This window comes from Ochotona princeps, chromosome 1, assembly GCF_030435755.1.
Source record: "Ochotona princeps isolate mOchPri1 chromosome 1, mOchPri1.hap1, whole genome shotgun sequence".
NCBI classification, from domain to species: domain Eukaryota; kingdom Metazoa; phylum Chordata; class Mammalia; order Lagomorpha; family Ochotonidae; genus Ochotona; species Ochotona princeps.
This window is the reverse complement of record NC_080832.1, coordinates 110,873,442-110,898,914: the sequence shown is the minus strand read 5'-3', so window position 1 is coordinate 110,898,914 and position 25,473 is coordinate 110,873,442. Positions and strand designations below refer to the sequence as shown.

At 53.7% G+C, this 25,473-nt stretch overlaps 1 protein-coding gene across 1 annotated transcript; it reads left to right on the top strand.

Annotated features, from left to right (window-relative positions):
- Positions 1–884: 884 nt before the first annotated feature.
- On the top strand, positions 885–25,473 carry RAB44 (RAB44, member RAS oncogene family). Its single transcript, XM_058663919.1, has 14 exons — positions 885–1,016; positions 4,464–4,682; positions 10,869–10,980; positions 11,973–12,147; positions 12,901–13,047; positions 13,403–13,493; positions 13,757–13,852; positions 14,398–14,611; positions 15,069–16,259; positions 18,578–18,659; positions 20,010–20,124; positions 21,324–21,425; positions 23,560–23,636; positions 24,237–25,473. Exons 2-14 carry the CDS (start codon positions 4,476–4,478, stop codon positions 24,325–24,327), a joined length of 2,700 nt encoding a protein of 899 aa, XP_058519902.1. The 5' UTR covers positions 885–1,016; positions 4,464–4,475; the 3' UTR covers positions 24,328–25,473.

The window sequence follows — 25,473 nt, the reverse complement described above, 5'->3', positions numbered from 1 at the left end:
CCCTGTATATTTCAGGATGTATCCAGATCCCAGTCCCTCCTCATCTGCTTCCTGGCCACCCTCTCGGTCTGAGCCACCGCCCCTCATGTGGACACTCTGTCCCTCCTTGGCCTTTGCCTGCTGTAGTTCACTTCCCAGAGCAGAAGTAGCTAGCGTGGTCCTTTTCCAACTTGAGCTGGGTCAGGGTTCCTTTTCGTGGCTTATAACCAAAGCCCAGGTCCTCACCCGGCTATCTAGTGCAGCCTGTTACTTCTGACCTCATCGCTTGCACCCTCCGCTCCTCCAAGTGCCCAGCCACACTGCTGTCTTCATGGCTGCTCAAGTGCACACAGCACGTTCCTGCCACAGAGCATTCATTGCATCTTTTCCCTGAATAATTCTTCTTGGTCTTCTTTCTCACACACTCAACAACAATGCTGTTTCCTCAGACAGGCTGCCCTTCACCTTTCTGTGTACTTTTGTCCTGTATTCTGTTCCAAGGATTCTTTTGCAGCTGTAGTCACACTTCAGTTGCCACACCATTGGATGACTGTGGCTCTACAGTATATTCTGGTATCAGGTTATTCCCCAAAGGTTAACTTGGCTGTAGTCCTCCTCTGATGTTCAAGGTCACTGTCCAAGAGTGGAGCCCGCTGTAAGGACTGAGTGCAGCTCCCCAGGCAGTCCACAAGCCTTGTCTGGGGTGCTCCAACCCCACCACCGCAAGCAGAGACTTGAATCAAGTCTGGCTTTGCTCCAGATCGTTAGCAGCCGCCTTCCCTGCTCCAGCACTATCTAGTTTAAGATCCTCGGGCTGGGGGTAAGTGCAGGGGGTGGGTGCCAGGAAAGTTTGATGGGGAGAGCCTGTGGTCATGGCACAGGAAGTCCCTCAGATGGAAACAAGAGATTGTCTCACAGGGAAACGGAAAGGGCTATGAAGCAAGAGACAAGGCTGTTAACAGTCCCAGGAACCCTGGACGGTTCTACAGGTCAGCTGCGCCTGTCACCAGGTGCCACCAACCCAGGACCTTCCAGAGGTGAGATCTGGGGTGGGGCGAGAGTGGGGAAAGTGGGCAGTCCCTGTCTGGCTCCTGTGCCCAGGGCATGATTCTCGGGCATTTGGAGTCACTGGCATGGTCTCTTGCAGGGCAGAGAGGGCGCCTGAGTGGGAGATTTGAGTGGCCTGGGGCAGGGCACCCCACTCCTCAGAACTGCGTTTATCCATCAGCAAGGTGGGAGGAGTAAGGGTGAGGACCGGAGGTGGTCCCTCAGGCCCACCGCTCCGACATGTCACAGCTGGGGCAGTGTTCCCTGCTGTCACCGCTGCAGACTCTATGCTGGGTTCTGGCGCTGCCAGGACCTGTCCACTTCCTCGTGGGCTCCTTTTGCCATGCCTGACCCCAAGGGGCACACATGAGTGTGCACCCCTCATGCATGCAGCACTGCAACAGAGGGGGCCAAGGGCAGCATTGGCCGGGGCACCAGCTGCCTTTTGACCCAGGGTCACGCCAAAGCACTGGTGTCCTGCATAGTTCAAAGGGCACAGCCCAAGCCAAAATGGGCAGTGGGAGCTATGTTGGTCCCCACTATCCAGGGGATTTCTGAAAACAATGCCAAGGGGACCCCGCAGTTCACAACACTGATATAGGGAGGGAGCTGACTTGCTTTCCTTATGGGGCCCTGGCAGGCTCAACAACACAGCCTCCCACCCCAACACAGAAGACTCTGCCCCTGGTGGTTTGGTTCTGGAACTTTCTACACTGGGTCTCTTTTCTCACTGCTTCAGGCATGCTGTCCCTGTCATGGAAATAGTGCAACCCTGCACAGGGCAAGGACGGGAGGGACTGGGTCTCAAGAGAAAAGACCCCCACCCAGGTCTGCTGTGCTCTGAACTTGCTGGAGTTAGATCCTGTTGGTATTGGAGTTGGATCAACTTGGCTTGTTGGTGGACTCAGGCAGAATTCACCCTTGCCAGTGTCCTCCCCAGTCACTCACTCTCCGCCAGGCCTGACTGCAAGTGCCTCACGCAGCTGACATCACCAGCACACCTGACAGCTGCAGCCAGCTGCTCTAGGGCATTTTCGGTAGAGCCAGGAACAGAATCACTCCCTGCTTGTATGAGGCTTATACCAGGGGACGTCAAGAAGTTTATCAAAATTATGGCTTAGCGGGCCTGGAGGCGTGGCCTAGCGGCTAAAGTCCTTGCCTTGAATGCCCCGGGATCCCATACGGGCGCTGGTTCTAATCCCGGCAGCTCCACTTCCCATCCAGCTCCCTGCTTGTGGCCTGGGAAAGCAGTTGAGGACGGCCCAATGCATTGGGACCCTGAACCCATGTGGGAGACCCAGAAGAGGTTCCTGGTTCCAGGCTTCGGATCGGCATGCACCAGCCGTTGTGGCTCACTTGGGGAGTGAATCATCGGACGGAAGATCTTCCTCTCTGTCTCTCCTCTCTGTATATCTGACTTTGTAATAAAATAAATAAATCTTTAAAAAAAAGAGAAAAATATGGCTTAGGAAAAATTGGGCATGGATTTCAACCTTTTTATGCCAAAAGAAACATCTTAAATAAATATTTAGTTATTTGAAAGGCAGAGTTACAGAGTGAGAGAGAGATCATCCACCCACTAGTTCACTCCCCAGATGGGCTGAACTAAACTGAAGCCAGATCTGGATCTCCCACATGGGTGCAGGAGATCAGTCACTAAGACCATCTTTGGCTACTTTCCCAGGCACATTAGCAGGGAGCTGGATCGGAAGTGGAGCAGCTGCTGGGAGTTGAACGAATGTGGGATGCCTGGGTCACAGGAGGTGGTTTAGCCTGCTATGCCACAATGTCAACACCAATATTTTAAAAAATTGTTTATTTGAAAGTTAGATGGAGGGAGAGAGAGACAGAGGGAGATCACTTATTTGATAGTTCACTTTTCAGGTGCCCACAGCTTCCAGAGCTGGGCCAGGTAAAGTCAGAAGTCAAGAAATGTATCTGGGTTTGCACCCCCTCTCCTGGGGACTGCTGTTCCACATCTCCAAGGTCAGGAGAGTGGGACTGACCCTCTTGTGGCAGGTGCCTTGTCAGCCACGGAAGGGTCCCACAATCATGTAGGCAGCAGCTTCCTTCCTTGGCGGTGGGGGGAAGGTAAATAAGGTTGAATGATGGTTTCCTGGATAGGGACCAAAGTGGCCCAAGGAGGGCGAAGGCTTGTCCCCATCTCATGGCACAATGAGGGACAGTGTGAGGGTGCTGGGAGAGCCATTGGGGGCCTTCCGCAGCCAACTCACTCTTGGCTTTTTTCTTCCGGCTTTTTAGTAAGAGAGTTTTGCAATCCCCAGAGTAGCCAATAGCACAGGGTGTGCTGCTGGGTGGCTGGCTACCACTGTATCTCCTTCCTGCTTTCTTCCTCCACATGCGCATATGCACACACATATAGGCACATGCACTTGCACACACAATACAATTACACACACGCACATATATGCTCACATGCAAACACGTGTGCACACCTACGTACCATCACACGCACACACTTGCACTTTCTGTCTACTGCAGGCATAAGTGCATCCTGAGCTGCTCCACCATGCATCTCTCAGACGCGAAGGTTCTGCTGTGTGGTCTCAATACCCCGATTCCAGGTTGTTCACCCTCACTAATGTGTCACCCAATGGTGCCTGGAGAGGGCCTTCTCTCCCCGTCATCCCATGTGAGCACTTCAATCAGGCATGTGCTCCTACAATAACAAACTCCCCCACTGTGGGAGACCCAGATGGAGCCCCAAGCAGCTTGGCTGTTGTGGGCATTTGGGGAAGGAACTAGCAGATCTCTGTCCCTCTCTGTCTGTCTGCCTTTCAAGTAAGTAAAAAACAAGCAGATAAAAATCGAAAAAGCAAACCAACTGCCATGACAATGGCATTAAACCAGTCACGAGGGCTGTCTCCCAGTGAGGGGCCAGCCACAGCTCACCATGGGCTGGGAGGGTGCTGAGATGGGGAAGATGATGCCGGAGCAGCCCCTTGAGGGGAGCTCCTGGTTGCCGGCTGTGCATGGGACAGGCAGCAGAGAAAGATTTGTGGGATCGGGGTGGTTTGCAGCTGGGATGCAAGAGGCCGTGGTGGAGGATCCCTAACCCGAAGGTGAATGTCAGTTGCTGTGACACGGTCAGGATCTGGTGGGGCCATAAAGGAGGGATGACCCAGGACACTGCTTTGGCCTGGCAAACAGCAGGTGTGGGGTTACAGAGGAGCCACCTTCAGAGCCTTACTGAAGAGTACTGTTCACGAAGAGTGCCCCAGGAAGGGCAAAGACACCCTGTGTGATGTCTCAGATGAGGTGGTGGGCTGGGCTGGGGGAGGAGTTTGCAGGACCTTCCGGCCAGGGTTCTACACCCATGGCAGGTCCTCCCTTTCCCAGTGGGTGACAGAGAGCCACCGGAGGGTTTGGGGCTATGTTCAGTGACACAGTGCCCCCACCCTTCTCCTCTGTCCCAGGTTCAGGGCACCATGGAGAGTGGACAGAGAACATCCCGAAAGAGCCGCAAGCTGGGCTCCAATCGCCGGCAGCAGATGCGAGAGCCAGCCGACGGTCAGGATGCTCCCATGGCCCAGGAGCCCGTGACCTGGTCCTCTCAGGCTCAGGAAGAGCTGCAGGCTTTTCTCCAGGACTGTGGGGCCAAGAACAGGAGCTTTGTCACCCGCCAAGACCTGGAGGTGAGCACCCCCTGGATTCCCATTCTGCCATCTCCTGATGCTCCTTGTCCCAGGAAGGTAGACCTTCCTGTCTTTGCTTTCTTTCTATCCCTTTCTCCTGGTTAGAATCTGCTCTCAGGAAAGGCCGGAGATGTGTTTATACTAGCATGTGAATGACTGATGTGACTTTCACATGTAACAAAGGAAAGGACTTTAAGGCAAGCAAATAACTCCCAGATGATGTAGTTTTGGGTCCATTGAGCAGAGAAGTTTATGTTGGAGAGTACTGAGAGCCCTGGAAAGTGAACTATGTCATTGACTATAAACTTCAAATATAAAATCTCAGTGGCGACTTAATCCTGCAGCGAACAAGCTGGTTGACACTCACATCCCAGGACAGACTAGCACTGCTTGGTACCCAGCTCTGCCTCCAGCTTCCTGCTGGTGCAGGCTGCGGGAGGCAGCAGGGAAAGTTTCAGGACCTGGGTTCCTGCCACTTGTATGGGAGACCTGGAGGTTTCTCCTAGTTCTAGGCTCCAGCTCAGCCAGGCCTGGCTGCAGCAGGCATCCAGGGAGTGAATCAGCAGATGAGCACTCTCGTCCTCTAGTTGTTTCTCTGCTGGTCAAATACATTTTGAAAAATTAAACAGGATTGGCACTGTGGCATAGCATGCTAAACCTCCACCCACATGGCCGCTAGTTCGTGTCCTGGCTACTTCACTTCTGATCCAAGTCCCTGCTTATAGGCTGGGAAAGCAGCAGAGGATGGGGCCCAGGTTTCTTTGTAATTCTGCATTTCAAATGAATAAATAAATCTTTATGAAAATTTTTAAAAGTAAAATAAAAGAAAGGCAGGATCAGCCATGGTGATATGTCCCAACGAGGAGCCTCGGGCTGCGGTCGAGATTGGCCGTGCTGTTGTCTAACTTGTCCTCACTTGTGACTCACGAGGGAGCCTTCGCTGCTCTGGCTTGTTCAGCAGTGCATTTGCGAGGCTGCTGTATTTCCAGGCAAGCGCAACATGTTGGGCTAAGACATCTGGGTTCAATTTTTAAAATGGCTGAGGGCCAGCAGGCCATAAATCTTTGGGGGTTATCTGCTCTGCCAGACAAATATTCTTTTCATGGCTCCTGGACAAAAATGTGCAAGTTAACAAGTAACTTCAGTATGTCTGGGACTTTTAATTAAAGGTAAACTTGACCTGAACAAAGTCCATCTCCCACTGTCTATACAAGGCCAGGCGAGCCTCCTTACTGTATTCCTATGCTGGTTACTTCTCTGCCTTTTTCCAAATTTCAGAGTGTTTTTCTGTGATGAGAAATCATCTTTGGAGTTCTTTTCTTGACCTATAAAAGGCGGATCTTCCAAGTTTTTGGCTTGATGGTCTCCATAGTTACAGTCAGAGTAGAAACCAAACGTGTGGGCCTCGGCAAGTTGAGACTTGCAATATTGAACTGTTCCAGCTCTGTCCAGAAGTTTTCATATGCAGTCTTAAGTTGGAAGTTTTTTTATGTTGATTTGTCTGAAGGGCATGGTGATGGAGAGAGGAGGAGATAGAACTTCTACCCACTGGCCCACACCCCACATGGCCACAGCAGTCTGCACTGCTCCAGACCAAAGCCGGGAGGCAAGAACTCGATCAGGCCTCCTCCGTGGGTGGCAGGAGCCCAAGTACTTGAGGCTTTGTTTACTACTTCCCAGGCACCTTAGCAAAGAGCTGGATCAGAAGCCATGTCTCTGAAACTCTAACTGGCACTCTGAATATTAAATGCAAGTGTGGGGCCTGGCGTGGTGGCCTAGTGGCTAAGTCCTCACCTTGAATGTGCCTGGATCCCATGTGGGCACAAGTTCTAATCCTGGCAGCTCTACTTCCCATCCAGCTCCCTGCTTGTGGCCTGGGAAAGCAGTTGAGGAGGGCTCAAGGCCTTGGGACCCTGCACCCACGTGAAAGACCCAGAAGAGGCTCCTGGCTTTGGATCGGCTCAGCACAGGCCGTTGCGGTCACTTGGGGAGTGAATCATTGGACAGAAGATCTTCCTTTCTGTCTCTCCTCCTCTCTCTATATATGTGACTTTGCAATAAAAATAAATAATTCTTTAAAAAAAATGTGATGTGCCAAGCAGTGGATTAACTCACGGTGCCACAATGCAGGCCCCAGATTAGCTTTTTTCAAACCACTGAAATAATAATTTTGTGCTTTCAGTGAATGACAAACTGTCCCAGGGCTCAAAGAACTGAAGAGTTACCTGGAACGTAGGCCACTCAGTGCTAAAACCGGGGAAGACCTGGGCAGACTGGGATGAGTTGCATTTATCCCAAGGTTAGAAAACCAAGTCCATGCCAGGGTCAGCAGCCAGAGGATGTTACCCGTAACCTCTCACTTCCCTAGGGACTGGATTTTCCTAAGGTTCCCCTTCTGCCAGGAAGTGACTTTCCTGGTTTTGTAGTGCTTTTATTGAAGTTGGTCACCTAAGTGTTTCTCCTGGGGTAGGACACCAGGTGACATGTATCCTTCCTGTTGACAAGGGTATGATCTGTTACACAGACCTTGTGAACCGCCTGTGGTCAGGCCCAGGAGTGCCAAGAAGTCTGTCCCTGAGCTGGGGTGGACCGTCCTCTGCCACAATAAGCCAAGCGCGGTTGGTGGGACCAGGGGACGGCTCTGAGTTAGTCTTTCTCCATGGAAGACGTGAGCTGTGATCCACACTTGTGACAGAGCGTCCATGGAACTGCCAGAAAGCAGCAGAAGCCTGTCTAGGGACAAGACCAAATGTTTGTGTGTGTTTATTGTGGTAGTTGACGCTCCTCAGAACGGGGAGCTGGTGAAGTTGTCTTCTTGGGCCCCAGTGTGAAATGATCATCTAGGGGTTCAACCAGGGGCTCCCCGCTGCAGACAAGATCATGTTGCCAATAGTCAAGGTGTGAGAAATCTCTGGTGCTTTCTCGTACAGTATGTGAATGAAGCAGCCGGGACGCCAATGGGGGTCCATAAGGGATGCTGATGCTACAGGCGATAGCTTTACTTGCTAAATCACAACACCAGCCCCCCATTCCTTCCCAACCCCCCAAAAAGTTTATAATAGCAACATTTTGCCCAAGCAAACGCTAGCCTGGGAACGGCTGAGTAAATCTGCTGGCTTGCCCCACCTTCTCTCATAACTGCATTGAGGGATTTAATAAGGACAAAGGTGTTTTTATTTGTCTTTTTTTTCGTTCTATAATTGATCAGATATCATGCAATGGCAAAATAATAATAATCAAAAAAGTTGTCAGAGAAGATCTGAGCTCTAGATTAAGACAGGACCGTGGGAGCCCAGGCAACAGTGCTTGGTTATCTGTGTAATCAAAACGACAATAAATGTGGTGTTTTGAAACAAACATAGGAGGTAATAGGGTTGCAAGACTATCTATAGCTCTTTCATAAGGAGCTGTCTTTGCCCTTTTTTTTTTTGTAAATTAGGGTGTGATAAGATCAAAACAAAGCTGAGAAAATTATTGTTACCTGTGCAGCTCACCCAGGAGCTAAACAGAAACTTTCCTGTAACCCTTGCAAAGAGTGCTAGGACCCACATACCATTTTAATGGAATAAAGCTAGGTGCTCTTCTTCTTTTTTTAAAGATTTATTTGCTTGTGTCCGGCGGCGTGGCCTAGTGGCTAAAGTCCTTGCCTTGAATGCGCCGGGATCCCATGTGGGTGCTGGTTCTAATCCCGGCAGCTCCACTTCCCTTCCAGCTCCCTGCTTGTGGCCTGGGAAGGCGGTCGAGGACGGCCCAATGCATTGGGACCCTGCACCCATGTGGGACACCCGGAAGAGGTTCCTGATTCCCGGCTTCTCTGTCTCTCCTCCTCTGTGTATATCTGTGTATATCTGACTTGCTTTATTGCAAGGTCATATATATATGCATATATATACACACACACACATATATATGTAGAAAGAGGAGAAAAGACAGAGAGGAAGATCTTCCGTCCACTGATTCACTTTAATGAACTTTAATGAACTCTTTGAAGACCCCTTCTATGCATGAATTTCAATTTTTTTTTCCATTGAGGCAAAGTTATATTTTAATTCTATTTTCCAATAAGTTTATGCATTTGAGAGGTAGAGAGAGAGAGTGAGCTGCTATGTGCTGGTCCACTCCCCAGATGGCCGTGATGGCTGGACCAAGGCTGGGCTAGGACTAAAGGTCAGAATCAGAGTCAAGAACTGAATCCAGGTCTCTGAAGTGATGGGTGGCAGGAAGCCAGTGACTTGAGTCTTTGTCATTGCCTGCTGAGGCTTACATTAGCAGGAAGCTGGAGTCAGAAGTGGGCATGAAATACAGTAGTCTCTATATGGATTGTGGCTTTTTAAAAAAATTATTTGTATTGGAAATATAGATTTACAGAGAGAGACCCACCAACCATTAGTTCACTCCCCAAATGGCTACAATGGCCAGAGCTGGTCTGGTCTGAAGCCAAGAACTTCTTCTTGGTCTCCCATGGGTGTGGCAGGGGTCCAAGAACACGGGCCATTAAGCAGAGAACTGGATAGGAAGTAGAGCAGCTAGGACTCAAACCAGAGCCCATATGGGATGTCAGCACTGAGGGTGGCAGCTTTATTCACTTATACAGTGCCAGCCCCACTAACTCTCCATTTTGCATCTTACAGAGCTCCCCAAGTAGACCATAACATTAAATTCTCCATCATTACTGCCTCTCATGCAAAATAATCACTCAGTCATGAGCCATCAAAATTAGAGATGCAACATCAGCAAGCAGGGAAGATAGGGAAAGAAGAGGGATGGGGAACAGGCAAATTAAATTCCTATTCCATGTGGGATTCTCTCTGAGAGCCAAGAGCAGGGCTGCAAAGGGCCCCCGAGGTTGCAGAGTGTGCTGGGCCAAAGACGTTGTAAGAATCGTGAGATCTGGGCCTGGCGCTGTGGCCTAGCAGCTAAAGTCCTCGCCTTGAACACACAAGGATGCCATAAGGGCTCCGGTTCTAATCCCGGTGGCCCCACTTCCCATCCATCTCCCTGCTTGTGGCCTGGGAAAGCAGTAGAGGATGGCCCAAAGCCTTGGGGCCCTGTACCCGCGTGGGAGACCTGGCTTTGGATCGGCACAGCACTGGCCATTGCGGCCACTTGGGGAGTGAATCATTGGACAGAAGATCTTCCTCTCTGTCTCTCCTCCTCTCTGTATATCTGACTTTGTAATAAAAATAAAATAAATCTTATTTAAAAAAGAAAGAATCATGAGAGCTTCCAGAGAGGGCAATGGTAACTTGGAAGCCACACAAAACAAGCTGGTTATCGAAGACTTTATGTTACTCATTTATTAATGGTGCATGTTGTGAAAAATTCAAAAAATGTTTAAAGCCATGCAGCTTTAAAAAGGAATGTTAGAATGCTGACCTAGATTTGAAAACGCAGGAGCAGGCATTTGGCACAAAGTGATTTAGATGCTTAGGAGTTCAAAGCCCCAGCTTCCACCTGCTAATGTACATCCCGGGAGGCAGCAGGCGATAGCTCAAGTGCCTAGGCTCCCTGCCACCCACGTGTGTGACCCACATGGAATTCCAGGCTCCTTCCTGGCTTCAGCTAGGCCCAGCTCTGGCTGTTGCTGTCATCTGGGGAGTGAACCAGCAAGCGGAAGGTCTTGCTCCAGCAGTCTCTCAGCCTCTGTACCCTGCAAAGGAAGTGAAGATGAAGAAATTATTTTTTGAAACAATCTAAATGTTTAGAAGCTGGTTCGTGTCTATCAAGCCTCAGATCTTTGGAGTCACCTGTTGTGTTAACATGCAATGATTGACGGCCCCCGTAGAGACTGTCCACAGGGAACAGGTGCATTCTGTCCACTCAGGCAGGGAGATGAGCATGTTTGTGAGATCAAGAGGTGGCCCCGGCCCCTGTGGCATGCTGGGAGACACAAGTTTCCCCTTTCCACTCATTTTCAAGTGTCAGGTGGTTGGTAGACCCTGGTAGGATTAGCTGTTGTTCTTTACCAAGGTCCTAAAAAACTAGGATTCAGCACAGATGTGCTTGGATTTTGTATGGAAAAAGGATCAAGGCCTGGAGCCAGCTTAGGGCTCTGCCGAGCAAAGAGGAGCCCTGTGGTGCGCACTGGGGCAGTCGCTGTGGGGAGAGGGGAGGCAGGCATGACTGGGGACAGCCACGTGGGCCCAGAGCTGCAGGAGCAGCTGCCCACTCACTCTTTCCTTCCAGGCGGCCAAGTTCAGCTTCCTGGGCAGCAACGAGGAGCTGGAGATGATCTTTGACTGGGTGGACGTGGAACGGAAGGGACGCCTCTCCCTGGAAGAATTCAACACTGGAGTCAGTATGTGCATCCTGGGAGGAGAGCCTCTGGGACATCCATCCCAGTGTGCCCAGCCTGGAGTGAGGGTGAACTGATGGGTCAGGCAGCCAGGGAAGCTCTCCCCGAGTACTCCCTCCTCCAGAGAGGCCTCCAGTCTTGTTCTCTGCCCCCTCCTTCATCTTCTCTCCAAGAAAGGGCTTCCCTTGTGTGACAGCTGGCACTTCTCCTTCACTTGGGGCCACAGGCGAAGGCTCACACTTGGACTCGGGGTGAGGAAGCTACAGGCCCTTGGCTGAGCCCTCATACCTGCCCTGACATCCTCTTTATGTCATCAGCTGCTCCACCCCTTGGGGGAGACCCACTTGCCTAGGGAGGGAAGGAGAGTGTCCCTGCAGGACCCACGAAGTCACAGAGTCTGCCAAAGGTTGCAGACAGCAGAGGAGGAGGCCAGGAATCTGCATTTGTGGTCTGGGGCCACCCCAGGAGGTAATAACTCCAGTGCCAGGGTTTGTGAGGAGCAAGGGTCAGGGCCTGAGATTGCAGAGGATGGGCCATCTCTACAGCTGGATCCAGTGGTGCCCACCACCACCTGGGATCAAAGCTGCCCACCTTCTTACGGTAGGGAGGGCCCATGTTTTCCAGTCTCTGCTAACCCCTGGGTTTCCCTCCATGCCACATGCCCCTCTGTCTTGTCAGCCTGGTTCCTTCCTCAAGGCCTTTGTTTACGCTGTTCCCTCTGCCTGAAAATCCACAGGGTTTACTCCTTGCTTCTCACTTCTCAGATCCATCCTACCTGAGGCAGAGCCTCCCCAGATTCTCAGTGTAGGCCTCTCTGTGCCTTTAATTTAACCAGGAAAATCGTTTTTGTTTTTGTTTTTTTTAAAAAAAAGTATCCTGGGACTGACTGGTACATTGATGTAACAAGCTGATCCTCTGCCTGCAGTGTCAGTATCCCATATGGGTGCCAGTTCAAGTCGTGGCTGCTCCACATGCTGTCCTCCTCTGCCCCACAGAAAGCATCTTTGGCTCCAGCCTGAGCACCCACAGGCTCAGGAGAAGACGGCCACGGCCCACGAAGAGGGTGCCCACAGCCAGCAGCTTCCTGGAGCTAGAACAGGCCAACGCAGAGGAGAGGGAGGCCTTCCTGGCATTTGTGGAGCAGCTGGGGACCAGCCGCTTTCTTCCTGAGTGAGGCCCATACAGTGTTGGGACAGGGGAGGCCCTAGCCACTACTGAGGCAGGACTATCCTGGGCCTGGGGCCCACCGGTCATGCCACAGGGTAGGGCCGAGTGCAAACCCCAGCATGGCTATTGGGCAACTATGAGACCTACCCCCAGCCAATGTTCTTACCTCTGACCTCTGCTCCCCACTGTAGAAAAAGCGCAAAAACCATTCTGGGAATAGAGACGAGTGCAGAGGATGCCTGCTCCACCTTGTCCTGCAAGCTGGAGCATCAGTCGCCCAAGCATGCTCATGTTCTTGGAACCACATGGTCCCTAGGGATGCCTTTCTGAGCTCAAAAAGAGGTCCCAGGGGGGACTTCAGGCAAGGTGGCTCTTAGGCAGGGCAGGTGCAGAGGTCAGAGGGCATTCCCTCCCATTTGTCTCTGTCATGGGCTTAGAGGGCTTGCTCCTACCCTCTTGCCTGCTGTGGGCTCCTCTACATCTCCAGACCCCCAGGGAAGCCACCCTCAGCTCACCCCACCCTCTTAGACAAGGACTCTTAGAAAGTGGACTGGCAGGGTGAGACTCAGGGTGTAGGCTGAGGCAGGGGGTGGGAGCCAGGCACCCCCCAGGCAGCCTGGCCTGGGCTCAGCCCCTGGCATCCACCTCTGGGTCTTGGTTGGATCTATATAAAAGCAGGGCTCTTGACTCTGATTCCTGCCCTGCCCACTGCACTCCCCACCTGGACCATGATCCTGCTCGTGCACCCGTTCCCAGGCAGACGGAGATCTGGCAGTTGTGGAGAAGGCTCCGGCAGGAGGAGCCCCAGCTGGTGGGCAACCTGGAGGGCTTCCTGGCCAGGATGAACAGTCACCTGCAGGAGGCCCAGGCCAGCAAAGAGGCACTGGAGCAGACCCTGAGGAAGTGAGTGAGGGTGTTGGACCCCAGGAGCAGCAACATTAGGGCAGGGCTGAGCTGAAGGAAGAGAGGATTCCAGGGACTCGTGGGCAAGACCCAAATGGTCCTTTAGTGAAAGTGGATTATGCAGGGCCACCGAGGCATCCAGCTCAGGGGCACTGCTTATATGTGGTAGCTCTGGAGTGGGGTAGGACACTGTCCGTGAGGGTGGCAGTGGTGGGTATGACAGCGCCTGGGGTGTCACCATAGTGATCATCAGAGTGATGGGATGGGGTCACCCTTACCAAGGGTGCCAGGCGTCAGGGCAGTGGGATGGGCTCCAGCCCCAGGCTGCCTGGCCCCTGCCTCCCACCCTGCCTAGGCGCGACTCTGACCACCACCACGAGGTGCGGCGGCTGTACGAGGAGATGGAGCAGCAGATCACACAGGACAGACAGCAGCTACAAGCCGAGGTGGGGTCCCCTCCCGTGCCAGCCTCACCCTGCCGGGCTCCCTACAGAGGTGGGGTAGGAGTCGGGTACCTCCTTACCATAGTCCCCGGAGTCGGCCTTCCCTGTCTCTGAACCGCAGCCTTCTGCTGACTGGAGGAGCAAGCAGACCTCAGGCTGTCTTCACTGGGCTCTCCTGGCACCTGTTCCCGGGGGCCTGGGTGGAGGTGGCAGGCAGGGAGAGCAGCAAAGTGTTCAGGGCAGAGCTGAGTCCATCTGTTCCACAGAGCGACTCGCGTGGCCTGGCCCTCAGCTCCCAGGTGCAGGATGTGCTGATGGCCAAGGAGTGTGAGGCCCAGCGGCTGGCTGCCAGCCACAGGGAGGTGAGTGCCCGAGCAATGGGGGTCCCTGGAGGGTACGGAGGACAGACTGGATCCCCTATGAGAACAGCACCTACACCCAGCCCCCAGGGAACAGGTATCAGGGGCCCTCAAGACTGAATAGTGTGGCCGGGCTCCCTGGGGCCACTCTTCCTAATCCAGTGGGAGTCATACGGGGCCCCTGACCTCTGTCCACCTGGCCGAGGGAGGAAAGAGCCTGGGAGACAGCATGGAGATTATGCAGGGTCTGGGGGACCCTGTGGGAGCCCTGCCTGTCACCTGCTCTTCACTCTGGGATCTGCCGTTGGTCAGAACCCCAGGCAGAGCAGCTGGTGCAGGGCCTGCTTGTGCTTCTCCCATGGACCCCTTCTTTCTCCTCCCAGGTGGAAGGCAAGGTGCCAGCTGGGCCTCCTAACCCTGGACTTTCAGCCAGGTCTCCAGGAGCCTGGGGGTGTGGGGTGTGGAACCATGTCCCACAATGGCCTTGAGCAGCTTTTGCGGTCTGGGAGGGCAAGGGGCCCACTCTTGCTCCCCACCCCGCCCCCCAGCTAGAAGCCCAGCTCCAGCATCTTAGCAGCGCACAGCAGGAAGCCCATGCGGAGAACCTGCAGCTTCGGGAGGCTGAGCGGGAACTGGCTGGGAGGCTGGAGGAGGTGCAGGGGCAGCTGCAGGTGACGAGGGGCCACCTCGCCACTGCCAGGGCCCGAGTGTCCTGGCAGACAGAGGAAGAACCCAGGCAAGTACAGTCACTCCAGGCTCAGGGTTGGGACAAGGAGCTTCCTGGAACCGGAGATGAGGGGCCCTATGTTTTCAGAGGACTTTGGGTGGCATGTGGTACAGAGACTGATTCCTCACACCTCACAGGAACCCTGCCAAGCTGCGGGGAGCAGGCCCACTTCTCAGATGGGGAAACTGAGAAAACAGAAAAGGGAAAGACCAAGATGCAAGGTCCCACAACAAGGGACCTTGCATGCACACACACACCCTTAGTTGGCTTGTGTAGGTTCAGAGGTGTGGATGGGGTCACTGTGGTAGGGCTTGAGTGAGACAGGATTGGACGGCAGGTGGGAGGGGGTGGTAAGTCAGGTGACAAGGGTGTCCCAGAGGAGTCTCTGTAGAGGCAGACGAAGGCTGGGACCCGCAGCCATGGTAACACATTGCACCTGCTCTTCCTTTCTTTCATGTCCCTACTTCCTTTCCAGAGTCCTCAGCACAACAGAAAAGGCCCTCCTCACCCCAGAGGAGGCCCCCCTGCCTGAGATATTGGGGGATAATGATAATGACTGGGCTGAGCTGCTGAGCCGCTTCTGCAGCCCACCACAGGGAGCCCTGCAGCTCACCTGGAGCCCACCCCCGACTCCCAGAGCTACCTTGAACTCCCTGACGCCCCGCGTAGTCAGGCAGATTTCCATCTCAGAGTCCTGCACCTTGCCCTTGGCTCAGGAGCCAGTTGCAGATCCAGATGAGGCTCAAAGGAGCAGCCCTGCGATGCCTGCCGGGGCTGAGGGTGAAGATGGGGTAGAGCTGGAGGGGCAGGATGTTGGCCCAGAGCTGCCTGCCAAGCTTCCTATCCTGGAGCCCAGGTCCCAGCCAGAGCCCCCACCTGAGGCCCACCTTCCCAGCAGGGAGTCACGGAGTCTGCTGGTGGCAGCTTTCAAAGCTCGGGTGCCTTTGCAGGAGGATCCCCCTCCCCAAGCAGGCTTGCCCTCTCCCCAGGCTCCAGTTGGGCCCAGCAAACAGCTCCAGGCCTCAGACCCACATGACCAGGCTCCTGGGCTCACATCTGCTGCAGCCAGGTTGCCCAAGCAAGAAGGAGCGGCCCCTGCTCAGGACCTGCAGGCCATAGGCTTTGAGCCAAATCCAGCATCCCAGAGTCTAGGAGAGAAAGTCAGGAAGGAAGAAGACATAAAAAGAGGAGGGGACCTCAGCTCTGTGCAGTCTCTGGAGGTTTCTGGCCCGCCAGCTGGGGTCTGGGAGCAGCTCCCACATGGAGCTCTGCAGGCTTCTCTCCAAGTTTTGGCGGACACAGAATCCCCTGATCCTGGCAAGCTCCCTCTTGCAAGGGGCCCCCCTCCCTTGGCTCCACTAGGGGCTGTGAACACCTTCTCCTACCTGCCTGAGCTGGGAGCCCAGCCCAGTCCCCCAGCAACAGCTGCTCATCAAGAAGGATGGCCAGACTCCCCTCCATCCAAGGAGCCCAGGGCAGACAGCCATCCTGCAGACCCAGGAATGGACTCTCAGGGCACTGGCCAGAACCCATCCTCAGGGACCTCCGGGCCAGGTGAGCCTCAGCTGCACCCGGACTGTGTCTTCCACATCATCTTCCTGGGAGATTCCAACGTGGGCAAGACCTCCTTCCTGCACCTGCTGCATCATAATAGCTTTGCTGCCAACCTCTCTGCCACCGTGGGTAAGCGCCCAGTTGGGGAGGATGACGGGAGGCGGAGGACACCCAGGGGCCGGGGACAATGCACCGGAGCAGGCCTGGAGCAAGTAAGAAAGTTGCGAGTTCACCCTGGCCACGGGCCCTGCGGGAGATCATGTTTTATATGGGCATCATCTGGCTCTGTCACTAATCGTTTCTAATTACAGGTAATTTGCTTTTTCTGCATTGATCTGATTAGCTTCTAATAGGCCACGTCAACAAAGCACCCTGCAATTTGGGGTGCCAATGTTAGCTGGCAGGGAAAGCAAGCATGTCCCCACCCACGTGAGCGCCAGATCAGGGCAGCTCGCCAGCAGCCCCAGGCTGGTCAGCCTGTCTCAGGCAGGAAGCCATCTGGGGCAAGCTGCATGCATGCCTTACCCAGAATGCCTTGGCAGAGTGTGGTGAATGAGGAATCCAGGTGCTCAAGTTCAAATCCCTGCTCTGCCGCTAATCAGGGGCATGAAGTTGGGCAAGTTGCTGGACTCCTCCAAGTGGCCATGCTCTCACATGTGGAGTGGGGACAGCAGCAGCGCCCACCTCCAGGAGTGATATTAGAATGTGCTGACCTCACATGTGTGAAGTTCTTAGAATCCTGCCTGGTACATAGTAAGTGCTAAGGAAGGAAAATTTGACCACGTGAAGTCCTGAGTCTTCCTGTGTACAGTGTCGGGGCATGCGATCCGCAGAGCTGCTGAGTAGCAAGACCTGGGGAGGGACAAGGACAGTGTGGCCGTTGCCTCTGTGTTGGGCCAGGCACAGCTGCCAAGGGACCTGTGCTGGGCCAGTGCTTCAGTGACAGGTTTCAAATCTCTGCTGCCTGTGCATCCTGGGCTGGAGAGCTGATTAGAAAGGCAGGCATGGCTCGGTGCAGAGTGAGGCCACACCACCATGGATTACCCGGGCCACCTCATCCTCACCAGTACAGTGCAGCGGGCATCCTCCATGCATGTCTTAGTTCTTCAGAGAGTGGATCCCTTCCTATTTTATACAGTAAGAAGCTTCCAGAAACATTCAAAAGAGGAACTCCCAGGGTACACAGTCATAAAAAGCCAGGGCTAGTGTGCCATGCCCTGCCAGCCAGCCTGGAGTGTCCCAGATACACGCCTAAATCTGTCCCAATCTCGGCTTCGGTTTGCTGTGCCTCTGGTGGCTGTCATCTCTTCTGACATAACCATCACAGAGAGAGAATCTGGCTTCCTCAGGTGGCCTTTTCCCACCTGATGTCAGCTCCCTGCTTTCCAGCTCTGTGCCGTGGGGAGTGAGGACCTCAGCCAGCCTGTGTGTGAGGGCTGAGCAGACTAGAGCCAGTGCAGCCATGGCTGGGAGTATGGGGGTAAAGTGAGCAGAGCACTGAGCACTGGGTTAGCCCTGTCTTAGCTGGGTCCCAGAGGGCTTGCCTAAAGCCTCAGACTCCCAAGTAGCCCTGTTGGAGCCTGTCTGGGAGACAGGATACCTGAGACCTTTGGGAAACATGGCAGGAGAGAGAACTAGGTATTTCACCACTCTGCTGGGCTCAGGTTCCAGGGGCTGCTGCTCCCAGCTTCCTGGGAGGAGCAGGGTCTCTATTAACCTGGGCGCGGCCTTGCTGGTGCTAGGAGCCTGCCTGGGGCCTGCAGTGCATCGATAGTTTTTCTCCACTCAGCGAGGTGGGAGAAAGCAGCCCGTCTTCAACACTGTCGTTGCCCTGGGATCTCACTGCGAAGTGGGGGCTGGCAGGATGTATACACTTCTCAGAACTTGTCTCCATCCTCTTCTCCTCCTGGGGACAGAGAGGGTCTGGAACTATGGCTGCAGGAGGGGTGGGCTGTCAGGGCTGGCGTCCAAGGAGATGAGAACTGGCCTTAGCCACACCTACCAGAAGCCAGGCTCAACCTTAACACCCCAGCATCTGCCTCGCAGGTGAGGAAAGGGAGGAAGTGACCTGCCCTGGGTGACGCAATCAGGGCTGGGATGGTCCAGGCGGCCAGCCCTGTGGCCATGGCTCCTTCTGCCTCTCCCACCCTGCCCCCCATGGAGAGCGGGTCCACCTGTGGTCTAGTTGGAGGGGAAGATGCAAGCAAAGGGAATTGCAGAAATAACATCATCCCACTTGCTTCCTGATTGGCCTGGAGCTAAACATCGTGGAGCTGTCACAACCAGCTCCATATGTCTGGATGACCTGGAGAGGCTTGGAGAGCAGAGGGCACTCAGCTGCCCAAGGCTCAGCCAGAGCTGGGGCTGGGTGTCTGGGGGGATGAGTTGTGGCCGAAAGTCCCAGATGGGGAGCTAAGAGGTCTTACCCCACGCTGTATGCATCCTAGGTGTGGATTTCCGGGTGAAAACCCTGCTGGTAGACAACAAATGCTTTGCGCTGCAGCTCTGGGACACGGCTGGCCAGGAGAGGTAATGGGTGTTTCTGTGTCACATGTGTCAGGGAACTAGGCTAAGCCTGAGCTGCAGCCCCCACAGCATGGGCAGGAAACAGCCAGGCACACAGGAGAGGCTGGCCCTGTGTGGGAATGCAGGCAGTCAGGAAGCCAAAGCAGGACAGTGGGCAGATACAGAGCCCCCTGGATCTGGAGAGCAGAGTGGCCATTGCCTACCCTTTCCCTCATACGCAGTAGAGCTCCAAACTCCTCCACTAGAAACCCAGCCTGTGCAAGCTCAGGCAAGAGTGGAGAGCCTGAAGGGACCACGGCTCTCTGTGCTATGGGACAAGCCCGAGGCCGGCAGCCATTGGCTGAGCCACATGACAGTGCAAGCACAAGAATGATAGAGGGCGCTGTGGAGCAGAGGGAGGTGTCCCCAGGGCAGACACCTTGCTATGACAAAAAAAAATGTCAGGGCCCTGGGCATTAGCACACATAGTTCATGCTGCACACTATGGGCAGTGCAAAATGGGGAAAGGGTGTGTGGGTATGTGCATGTGAGTATAAGTGTGTGAGTGAGAGTATAAGAGTGTGAGTGGGTGTGTTTTAGATAGTGTGTATGTACGGGTGAGAGTGTGTGTGTGTGCAGGTGAGAGTGTGTGGATATGAATGTGTGTAACAGAGAAGTCTTCAAAAAGTTCATGGAGGGGCTGGCATTATGGTGCAGCCAGTTAAGCTACTGTTTGCAATGCCAGCATTTCCCTGGTGCTCTGGTCCAAGTCCCGGCTGCTCCACTTCCAGTCCAGCTCCCTGCTAATGCACCTGGGAAGGCAGTGGGAAATGGCCCAGGCGCTTGGTTTCCTGCCATCTGTGTGGGTGACAGATAGAGTTCCTGTTTCCAGCTTTGGCCTGGCTGTTGCAGCCGTTTGGAGAGAGAACCACAGAAAACCTTCTGCCTCTGATATAGACAAACCTTTTTTTAAAGAAGTTCATAGAAAATGCGTGTAATTTTTAAAAAGTCATGGATTCCAAAGTGTTCTTTTTCCCAAGAAAAATAGCCCTTTTCCCATTGCATTTCCCATGAATATTTTGAAGTGCCCTTGCATATACATAAAATACCCCCTGAAGACACAGGTGGGCCTGTGCCTCTGGGTGTGGATGAGGGGGCTGCAGGATCGGGGTTGGGGCAGGGCTTTCCCTGGGTGCTTCTGTCTCTGTTTGCAGTCTGACCCAGGGGACTGTGAGCAAAAGCTAGGTGGAGAGATGGAACCCACATGCTTACCCCATCAGGAACATGACTGGAGGGGCAGTAGGCACTCCTTGGCAGAGGGGCTGGCAGAGGCCTGGAGGCACCTGGGCCAACTGACACACACTCTCTGGACAGGTACTTCAGCTTGTCGCGGCAGCTGCTGCGTAAGGCCGATGGCGCTGTACTCATGTATGACGTCACTTCACATAGTAGCTTCACCCACATCCGCTACTGGCTGGACTGCCTGCAGGTGAGCACCTGTGGCCAGGGTTAACCCCACTGTTCAAGATCAAGGGGAGTTTGTATCCTGCTCTTCTTTCTTTTTCTCCCAAGCTTCCAAATGCCCAGGAGATCTGACACCAGTGTGGCTGGATGAGCTGAGAACTCAGTAGGACAGGGATGCCACTATCACCTCCTACAGTCTCCAGATCAAGTTACTTCCTTTGTCCTATGACCATTTATTTCTGCAATGCAGCAGCTCTTTTTATAAGTTTCTTCTTGACCCCTGAGCACCACATGTTGGCAATGCTATGCTAGGGGATAACTCCAAACTTAGATGGTGGAGTTTGGCAGTGAGACCTACCTAGCACAGCTGAGGGTAGGAAGTCAGGCTTGCTGAGTTCTCTCTAGGAGCTTCTAGTCTGATGGGTGTAGTGACCCAGCAGGCTACGTTGCCTTTTGCTATGCCAATATCTTGTATCATATTGTTGGTTTGAGTCCTAACTGCTCTCCTTCTGATCCAGCTCCCTGCTAATATGCTTGGGAAGGCAGCACAGGATGGCTCAGGTGCTTTTGCCCCTTCCATCATGTAGGGAACTTGGATGGAGTCCTGAGTCACTGGTTTCTGCGTGGCTCACTCCTGGGTGTCGCGGGCATCTGGGGAGCGAGCCAGCAAATGGAAGATCTGCCCTCCCCTTGTCATTCTGACTTTCAAATATATAAATCTTCTTTAAAAGAAGAAGAGGATTGACTTTGAGGTCTGCCAGGACCTAGGTGTGAATTCCAACTCCCCCCACCCCAACACTGTGAAGTTGCATAGTGATGTCATGTCTCCAAACTTCAGTTTTCTGGCTTGTCTCATGGCAGAACTGTGAGGACTGAGGGACAGAAAGGCTGGCAGTACAAGACAGCATTCATGTGCTCAGAACCTGTTGTTACTATCACCCGTGGGAGTGCTGGGGACAGGTACTGGGCAGGCTGTGCAGTCAAGAGAGGCTTTAGCATAGGTAGAAGAGAGGGACACAAGCAGGAGCCCTCCTGGAAGGCATCCAGGAGAAGGTGTCCTTGAACTTGGCCTTGGAAAGGATGTTTGTAGCCAAGAAGAGGGCAGACTCACTGGAGTGAGGGGTGTGGAGCAGGTGTGGCATGAGGGATGTGCTGCTGGTGGGGTCAGCTCTGGCTGAATGGGCCTAGGGTGGGTGTGGCTAAAGGAACCTGTTCTGTGTGCAGGACGCCGGGGCAGATGGGGTGGTTGTCCTTCTCCTGGGAAACAAGGCAGACTGCGAGAAGGAGCGGCAGGTGCCCACCGAAGCTGGGCAGCACCTGGCCCAGGTGAGCATGGGAGTCCCTGGCAGGCAGCCCATATTAGGCAGACCCCTCTGGAAAGGGCCAGCAGACAGGGGTCACTCTAGCCTGCACAAGCAGGAAGGATCCACTTGTCCATTCTTGACCACAGCCTTTTGGTCAGAATGGATGGCAACTTGGCCACGTCTGCCTCCTGGCCACTGCAGGGGAGGGTGGGTAGAGGAGGGCATTGGATAGCGGCCTTAGACCCAGACCCGAGGCTAGGGTGAAGGGTGTGACATTAAACCTTACTGTTTGAAAGCAAATTCCCACACCAATTCTCCACCTACACAAAGAGCTTCGCTCAGAACTCCCCATCCAAGCATTTGACCTCTGGTCTCTAATTAACATCCTCCCTTGTAATCTAGTCTCTCTTCAGACTTCCTGGGGAAGATCACATCAAAAGCGGGGCTGCCATACAGTGGATCCCGTTTGTTTACAAATAAGACTGAGGCACATTCCAGAAAGTCTGTAGAGTAGTAAAAAGGGGGAAGCAGGGGCGGACAGGATCCCTCCCTTGTCGGCACTTGTGTGCCATGCTCTGTTCCCGTCTCTCATTTCTCATAATAGAGCCATCATCATGAGGTTCCTGGGTGGCGGGAAGTCTTCCGCCTCTAGAGTGGCCGCCACAATCCCCATGGGAGCCCAGAGTGCAGAGTCACACCCAGTGTGTAGTCACGCATGTTTACAACAGCACAGCCTGCCTGGCACTGTTTACCAAAGAGGGGCTGAGCTGTAGTGCCTCACGTGACCATTGGCTGAGATTTGTGTTCTGGAAAAATATTGAAGTCTGGGGCAGGGGGCCGGGCCCTGCTTGCAGAGCAGCTTCCAGCCCAGACAGAGGTGAGGTTGCATCACATGCAGTCACTGGCGTGCGACTGTTCGGAGTTACAAAAACAGTGCTTTCATTCAGCTTAACCTTGCTCCTCTCCCTCAGTAAAAAGACTACATAGAACACAATGGAAAGGTGCCTAGAAGTTAACAATAGTGGCTTCTGTCCTAATGAGGAGTCTGAAAACAGACCATGGAGAATATGTGTGATGAAACACACACGATTCCAAGTGTTTTTGCACCACAATAAGCTTAGCTTTTAGTTCTCCAAGCACTTTTTTTAGAAGCATCTTTATATACGTTTCCATACTTCATCGCCCAGCATTTCTCCCAGCGAGGAACACAGTACAGGAACTGTGGCAGCAGAAGGGCCACTTCAAGGTCAGCTGAGGGAAGTGTTGGGCAGGATTCTGATGGCCAGGACTTTGTCAGCGGGGCAGCCACTGCTGGTCTTTAATGGATTTCCCTTGGAGCTCTGGCTGTCATCGTGGTGCCACGGGTTAAGCAGCTGCTTGGAACATCCACATTGATTTCAAACACCAATTTGGGCCCTGGATGCTCTACTTCCAATCTGAGTTCCTGCTAATAGACCTGGGAGAACAGCGGTTGATGGCCCAAGTGCTTGGATCACTGGTACCCACATGGGAAACTTGCATGGAGTTCCTAACTTCTGGCTTCAGCCTGACCAAGCCCTGGCTATGTGGCCATTTGGGGAATGAACCAGGAGATGGAAAATCTCTTTTTTTTTTCACCCCCTTTATTTTTAAATTTCGTTTTGTTTATTTTTCATCTTTAAGTTATTTTTGTTGTTTTTTTTTTTAGAGATGGAAGATCTTTCTCCATTTCTTCCTCTCTTTCCATCTCCCATTTTTTCCCTCTTTCTCTCTCTTTTCTTCTGTCACCTGCCTTTTGAAAAAGGGATTTATTTGAAAGAGAGAGTAACAGAGAAAGAGTCTTCTACCTGCTGATACATTCCCCAAATGGCCACAATGAGTAGGACTGGGCCAGGCTGTAGCCAGGAGCCTAGAACTCCATCAGGGGCTCCCAGGTGGGCAGCAGAGGTCCCAGCACTTGGCCATCTTTTGCTGCCTTCGCACTACCAGGAAGCTGGATAGGAAGTGGAGCAGGCAGGACTTGAACTGGTGCTCATATGGGATGTTGGCATTATAGGTTACAGCTTCACCCACTGCACTACAAGGGCCAGCCCTGTCATCTGCCTTTTAAGTTAAAAAAAAAAAAAGATATTTTAAGCCCCTCTCCAAAATCCTGGGTCTCCCTGTCTGGCCTGCAGGAGCTGGGAGTCTCCTTTGGGGAGTGCAGTGCTGCACTAGGTCACAACATTCTGGAACCCATGGTGAGCCTGGTACGGTAAGTGTCGCCACCGTGCCACACCTGGAAGCCCCAGCCTGAGAACCATGAGGGGAGGGAGTGAGAGCTCTACCCTGGGGGCCTGCACCTGCATCACACCATTCGCATGGCTCTGTGGCTCCCTAGCGGCCCTGCCCTCTCCAAGCCTCAGTTTTTTCATCTGTAAAGTGGACTGCAAGAAGTAGTATCTCCTTGCTATTCTACACCTGTTAGTAACTTCCATGAATTTAGAACAAAATCCAACTGCCTTGCAGGGGCCTGCCCTGTGCCCCATGTCATAAGCACTTCCGCCACCAAATACACATGTATCACCATGTGCCAGCCATAAAAGGTCCTCTCTGACACCTCACTCCTGCTCTTCCAGGTCCCATCCCCTATGTCCATCCCAGCCTTCCAGATAAACTGCAGTCCTGGATATGTCGCTTTCTTGTTGTCCAGGAGGGCAAAGCCCTGTGTGGCCTAGCCACTCCCCAACCCTGGGGTCTGACACAAGCCAGGGGCTCATGAATGAATGCAATGAGTGCAGAGGAGGAGGGGCTGCGGTGGATGAGCTCCCTCGGGGGTTGGGAGAGAGGCCTGACGCCCAATCGTGACCAGCAGGTCCCTGAAGAAGCAGGAAGACCGCCTGAAGCAAACAATGGTGGACATGATCCCCAGGAAGCCACCCAAGAGAGCCGGCTGCTGCTCCTGACTCCAGCCACCCCATCCAGGCTTCCCGTCCGTCAGCTCCTGTCCACCAGCTGGAACGTTCTGGGATACTACCCTGGAATCAGGACTTGGTCCCCAGGGATGGACCTGCATTGCTCCTGCCCTCCCCACAACGACTTGGTGTAATAAATGGGAGTGGGGGACGGGTGGGACAGTTGGAGTGGAGGCACTACGCCACTCCTTAAGGAAAGGAAAATTCCAGAACCACAGTATAAAGAAGGCTCTGACCAAGCAGTTTCCAGGGCAGATGCATTCTGGGACACACTTGCATTTTCAGCTTTTCTGCAGCGCCAACATGTTGCTTGCATAGTAGAGAAACATTGTGGAGCAGGAGGCAAGGCCCCCAGATCAGGGTATGGCTGGCCCTAGGCCACTCACCCGGGTTGGCACCTCTCAGTTGTGTGGGTCCTGGGCCATTCCCTGGTGGACAGACACAGAGCAGAGAGCCTGGAAAAGCAAGTGGGAACTGGAAGGTCTGTCCAACATTGGAGGTCTCCCGATTCCCGCCTCCATCCCACTCTCCATTCTTAAAGGTCTGCTCAGTCACAGTGAGCGCTGGGTGACTAAGGCCTTGCACACAGAGGCCAGGTGGGGCGGAACCTCACCTCTAAGAGGACACGCCCCACCCACTGCCCATGCCTGGAGTGGCCCCTTCTCTCGCCTGCCATTCAGTCCTGCTTTGTACTGCATGACCCCCAGCAGCATCTTGATTTTCTTACCCCAGAGTTCTCTCCTCTCCAGGACCGGCTTCCCTCTCACCCATCCCCCACCCTGGCCGGCTCTGAGCAGTTTCCAGTCCACAGTGCCTGGAGAGAGAGTCTAGGCAGGACCCTCTGGGCTGTCCGCCAGCTGTTGCGTCCCATGGTACAGCTCAGCATCAACCCTCAGGAAGTGGCTGAGTCACCAGCAAGCTTCTCCCAGCTGTACTTCGAGGGCGCCAGCCTGGGCTCCAAGGCACATTGGGGGATTCCTGTGGGACAACTCTCACTGGAGGGAGGGTGACATGTGGGACGTCAAGCTTCTCCCCTCCATGCCAGGTCCCTAAGCTCATCTGCCCCCTAGAATCAGTCGGAATCCTTCAGCAAATGCTCAGTGCTAGGCTAGCCGACTCACACCTGTGGGGGCAGGA